The 6,080-nt window shown below is 35.5% G+C and overlaps 1 protein-coding gene across 1 annotated transcript in view; it reads right to left on the bottom strand.

Moving 5' to 3' along the window:
* Positions 1-499: 499 nt before the first annotated feature.
* Positions 500-6,080, bottom strand: part of TRPC7 (transient receptor potential cation channel subfamily C member 7) — a 156,780-nt gene continuing 151,199 nt past the window's right edge. Inside the window, exons 11-13 of the mRNA XM_070735860.1 lie at positions 4,828-4,884; positions 1,357-1,432; positions 500-642 (exon numbers count right to left, since the gene is read on the bottom strand). Coding sequence (XP_070591961.1) covers positions 500-642; positions 1,357-1,432; positions 4,828-4,884 — 276 coding nt within the window. The remainder of the gene's footprint in view (positions 643-1,356; positions 1,433-4,827; positions 4,885-6,080) is intronic.

The following is a 6,080-nucleotide window of genomic DNA, read 5'->3' as shown; positions in this document are numbered from 1 at the left end:
GCAACCAATATTTTGAGACAATGATGCTTAACTTATTTTTTGTTCCTCATCTGCAAATTCATTTTCATGAAGATTTATTCTGTTTGAAATGGGGACCTTCCATCTCAATTTGCAGTATCAGTAGTGTGTGCATATAGACAGAATAAAGAAATTGTATGGTTTGAATTAAAGTTTGTGAAATATGTTTCTGCATATCTTTCAATTTGCTCTTTACACCTCACTTCTTTTTCATGAGTCTTATGCTTCTGATCCTCTGTAACTATTTGTGATGTCAAAAAAAAGCTTGATTTTAATATGAAAATGTCACCTTACCTTCATATCATAAAAGGAATTAGTTGATCATTGGCTTCACTCAATATATCAAACTATTACACAGTCCCCATAAAAGAATGGCTAATCAGCAAAATTGCAGCTGTCAACGATTCTCATTCCAGAACAAGTTTTGCTCTCAAAGAATGCTGGTTAAAAGAATAACATATTTTTTCTTCTTTATCCATTCTCAAATGTCCTTATTTAGATTTTTTCCAAACTTATCACTTAGTTGCTGAATTAATTTTGCCAATTCTCCTGTTGCTTGAGATTTCTCTTCAAGAAGCTCATAGCGAAGACTTGAAATGTCTTGCTTAATCTCCTTAAGTTCTCCTATTGGGGAAAAAATTAAATAACATGAGATTTAATTACCTTGAATGTAAATTAGCTCATTTCAGTTACTCTTCCTATCCTTATTTCACCTATTTATGTCTTAAGTTTAATAAGAGGGTGTGCTTATGGTATCAGTGAACACCATGGTTTGAATGGCTGCTCCAAAAGGGACAAAGCTACAGCTTTTTTAAAGCATTTACTAAAGTGTTACTTATTGCAATCTATTGCTGTCTCCATGCTTCTGAACTCTGAAACCTAGAAACACTCCTAAATATCATTGGCTGACCTTCCTTCCAACCTGGAGCTTATATGTTGGGTTCAAAAAGCATATATATTAAATCCCTGTATTGTTATTCTATTCCTGTATTTGCTATCCATTGATTCTATACCAAATAATTGACCATGGAACTTACAATTTCCACTGTAAGTTGTAACTTTCATTGGGTGGATGGGGTGGAGGGTAGGAGAAAGACACACTTGAGATATTTATGCTAATAATAATTCAGTGACATGCAAAATTTTAAATATTAGCATATTATATCTGTAAACTTTACTCTCTTTGTGAATAGGTGGCAGCCCACCCCCAAAAAACCTGCCTCATGCTACATTTACCATTTGACTGGGAATAGAAAATAGAAGATATAAAAGATTCATTTAAAAGTCCATGACTGTAACAAGATTCATTACAGTGCTGTTAAATTTAAAAGCACTTGCCTTCGTTGACTTCATCGTTTTCTCGATCTACTTGAGCTTTCAGAACATATCGCTTAATTAGTCTCTTCATTATTTTCTGAAAATGGAATTATAATGGTTTTATTGGAATTATGTTGCCTGATTACTTCTACAGCATGCTAGGGTCACATTGCAAGACAATTAATTTCTTTGATGTGTTGTAGATTTCAGTGGTCTTACACAAGTACACATGTACCAAACTGTGGCTCAGTAATCCAATTACATATTTATTTGATAAAATGTGTGCATGCTATTTTATGTAAACTACAAAAAGCATTATATACAAGCCCTCCCACCCCCTGAATAAATGTCAGTTACTCCCCAGTTGCTATCATACAATTACTCATGTAATGCCTATATTTTTTGTCTATGAGAATGCTAATTCAATGGTAGAGAAGGTACTTTCTAGAGAAAAATTATCGTGTTCACTTCCTAAAATCTCTAGCAGCTGTTGTTTTAGAAATTTTAAAATAGTTTAGCCATCTCTATGAAATCTTGGTGCAATCTTGTCTAACATTCTTACTAATCATAGTACACATAGTAATCATAGTACACATAAAGTAGCTTTTTATTTTGCTATACAATATTTGGAAGCTCCTGCCTATGGATTATTTCACCATTGCCACCAAACAACGTCTCTGTCTTTAACTACGAACCATGGGGTTAGAAATATTTGGGAATAATTGGGACTTTCTCTACAAATGTCTTAAAACTATGTATTTCCATGTAACATATATTCAGGACTTTCTCTTGTGAACATTTGTTTGCTAAACAAATGAACAAATACTCCCACAATATAATCACAGATAATCCTCACCACCACAAATTAGTCCAAAATTTCAATTGCTAAACTGTTAAGTGAGGCTTGCTCCATTTTATCACCTTTCTTGCCATAGTTGTTACGTGAATCACCTCAGTTGTTAAGTTAGTACCACAGTTGTTAAATTAATCTGGCTTTCCCACTGAGTTTGTTTGTCATTAAGGCTGCCAAAGGTAACCACATGACCATGTGTCACTGCAGCCTTCATAAATAGATGCTAGTTGCCAAGCAGATGAATTTTAATCATGTGACCATGGGGATGCTGCAGTAGTTGTAATCATCAGTCTCTTCCTTTTATTGTCATTGTAATTTTGAATAAATGAATCATTGTAAGTATGAGAACTACTGTACACGTAAATCCTGATAAGAAAATGATCACGATCTAGAAAAATCTGTGCTTTCTTCAAGACTTATATTCATGACTTTCATTTTTAAAAATACTAATCTGACTTTTCTGACATGAATAAGACTATGGAGTCTTGGTGCATTCTTTCACTGAGTGAAAAAGTTATATATGAATAAAAATTACTATGAAAATAAATTGCAGGCATTTATTTATTCTTTATATTTTTCTGTATGTCACTTTAAAAGCTCTTGCTTTTTATTCGAAGAATAGAAGTTCTGTGTACTACTTTTGGATATACTGGCCTTATTCATACAGACTGGATTTATAAATGGCCAAAGAATTCTGCACTATTCTGCATTGGACTCCTGGCTGCTTATGATACATTTAACATTATAAATAGTGCCAAATTTAATAAGATATACAATTGTAAAACCCAAACACATTTATGATTTAAGAATCTAGTAGAGTAAAGCTACCATACAATGTGAGAAGAAAGGTGTTGTGTCCCAGTGCTGAATCCGCTTAGAAATGACGCACATACATCTTTTGGCAAACAATGCTATTTACTAATAATAAATCTTCTTATTAACTATGATGGAAAGTTCATACAAACAGAAAAAGTTGTCTTTTCTCAGTTAGTCCAAATGTTACTTTCTCTACTTAAGAGCTGGCCTGATATCAAAACCCCAAAATAAATAGGTAATTAAGTCCGCAATTATCAAAACTCACAGAAGTTGGCCAACAGCCTGGTACTGATTATTCACACAGAGTGAATAATCAGTAAACAGGAAAGTCAGAACATGGCAAAACTAACTAAGTAAATCAACCAACCACGTTGTCTCCAGCAAATGATTCTATGTGCTTACACTTTAAATAGTCTCAGGATGTGGCCAATTAGCCTGCAGCTCTACTCCTGAGGATACTATAGAGCCAGTCATGCCTGCTAACTGCCCTGCATATCTTAGCATCAATCAGAGGCTCCTCCTCTTCTCCTGTGTCACTCAGTTCAAACTGAGGAGGTGCAGAAGGCCCTGGTTAGCTTTCAACCTCTGGCACCGAGCCCTCCTCACTAATAGACTCAAGTGCCAGTTGCACAGGATAAACTGGCTTTTCAACCTCTGGCACTGATCCTTCCGCACCATCGGACTCAGGTGCATGGGATGAACTGGCCTTGCCCAAATCATCTCCTGGTCCTCTGGATTTGTGACCAGCTGCGTGGGATAGAGGCAGGCCACATAAAGGTCCATTACTTTAAGAGAGAAGGAATGACCAGCAGCCTTTAGGATGCAGTTGGTTCCCCGTTCTGTTTCATCCTGGCCTGTAGAATCTTGAGTCCAAACATTCAACAATTTGCAAACAATTGCCATTAGGTAGAAATAAATGCTAGATTATTGGGAAATGGGTGAACGTGCCAGATTGTCATTCCTCCTTCAATACAGCTATTTGCAAAAAGTGGCCTGGTTGAGAAAATTCAAGGGCATGGAAAGAGGTTGGATTGCTTCTCCTCCCAAAGTCCAAAACCTGCCACTTTACCAAGTGCTTCAAATGAAGCAAAGGAGTCATGTAAAAATGGTACCAGACACCTATTCTGCAGATGAACTCTGTTCCTTTATGAGAACCTATTCCTTTATGAGAACCAAACAGTATCAGGTTAATCTACTTATTTCCTTTCTAATTAAGCCTGCTCTTGCATTTCTGCAAGATTCTGATACAATTTTGCTGTATTTCTTTTTCGTTAGTGAAGGGGCATCCGTGAAGAAAAGGTTGGAAAAAAATTAGTGAATCCAATTTTGGCATAGGTTTTTTTCCCTTTACATTCTCCCTCCAAAATATCAGTGGCAGGAATTAAGCAACATTCTTGCTCACGGACCTTTTCCACAACATTGTTTTTGATTTATAATGTATTAATTTTAATCAGTAATTTCCTCCAGAGGAAATTAGAATAACAAAGGAATCTGTTCTACAAAGAAAACAATACTAATTTAGGCAAAGATATATAGATAAAACTAACAACTATGATATTGACAGGAATTAATAAGACAAACAAGAGTTAGATATACTATAATGCAATATAATTCATTAGTGGTTTTACTATGAGTGTGTGTGTGTCTGAGTGAGTCTGAGTTCCTATGTGCGTATGTATGTATGTATGTATGTATGTATGTATGTATGTATGTACATATGCATGTATGTATGTATGTGGTATATATGCAACAAGGCATATTTTTATTTACAAGACATATTTGCATTTAATTCCAGAAGCATTCATGAGGTATAGTGCACATACTATATGCTGAAGATGGCTATGGTGGTGGTATAATCCATTGGGAAGTAGTGTTGCCACCTGAGAAAACATAAATGGAGGAACATATTTTAGGAAAGCAGGGAAATAGAGAATAATAATTATGAAGTGGAAGAAAAAGAAAAGCAAGGAATGAGCATGCCAAAAAGTCAAAATGTGACTACCTAGTGTGCCATGTTTGTCAGTCTATCATTCCGTCTTCTGTCTGTTCGAATCTGTACATTAGCCAACTCACAAAACTCTTTGCATGTTTTTATTCATATGTGTGTGTGATAACTATAATTTACACCAATATTCTTCACTATTTACTTCTTCAACTACAGTGGTACCTCTACTTACAAACTTAATTCATTCTGTGACCAGGTTCTTAAGTAGAAAAATTTGTAAGAAGAAGCAATTTTTCCCATAGGAATCAATGTAAAATAATGCATGCGATTGGGGAAACCACAGGGAGGGTGGAGGCCCTGTTTCCTCACAGGAGATTCCTAGAGAGGCCCCACAGAGGCTTCTCCCCACCTTTTCCAGCCCTGTTTCCTCCCAGGAGATTCTTAGAGAAGCCCCACGGAGGCTTCTCCCTGCCTTTTCTGGTTACAGTTTCAGAGGCTCAGGTTTGTAAGTGGAAAATGGTTCATGAGAAGAGGCAAAAAAAATTTGAACACCCGGTTCTTATCCAGAAAAGTTAAGTAGAGGCATTTGTAAGTAGAGGTACCACTGTACTTCTACCATATCCCCAAACCATATTATCTATTGTTTTGTGTGATGTAGGCTTTCACCTATGTAAGGATCTCATCAATACCTTCCATATGTTGTTGTCTGGATCTCTCTTTTCTGCTCTACTAATTTGTATAGTTCTGTTCACATTTTGTGATTTGATCTTCACTTATTCTTTCTATATGACTGAATAATTTTAATGTCCTTCTTTCAAGGTGGTCATTCTTTTTTAGATGCAAACCACATTCATTCAATAACTGTGCCCTTGTCTTGTCTTGTTTAATCTCACATGTTTCTTGAAAACCCCATTCCAACTGCTTCAGGATAAAAAAAAAATGTCTCTATATAGAGAAAAATACAGATGATAGAATGTAGCCAAAGAGAGAAAGGAACATTTAAACTTATAAAAGACAAAGAAAATGCAGATTAATTTTCATAACAATTCAATTTTGGAAATGAATGCAGGGAGCAGAACAAGAAGCTTCCAACAGAGTTAATGGGATAAAAAAATAAACTTGATGAGATAA

Source organism: Erythrolamprus reginae, chromosome 2, assembly GCF_031021105.1.
Source record: "Erythrolamprus reginae isolate rEryReg1 chromosome 2, rEryReg1.hap1, whole genome shotgun sequence".
In the NCBI taxonomy this organism is placed as follows: Eukaryota; Metazoa; Chordata; class Lepidosauria; order Squamata; family Dipsadidae; genus Erythrolamprus; species Erythrolamprus reginae.
This window is presented reverse-complemented; position numbering and strand designations above follow the sequence as displayed.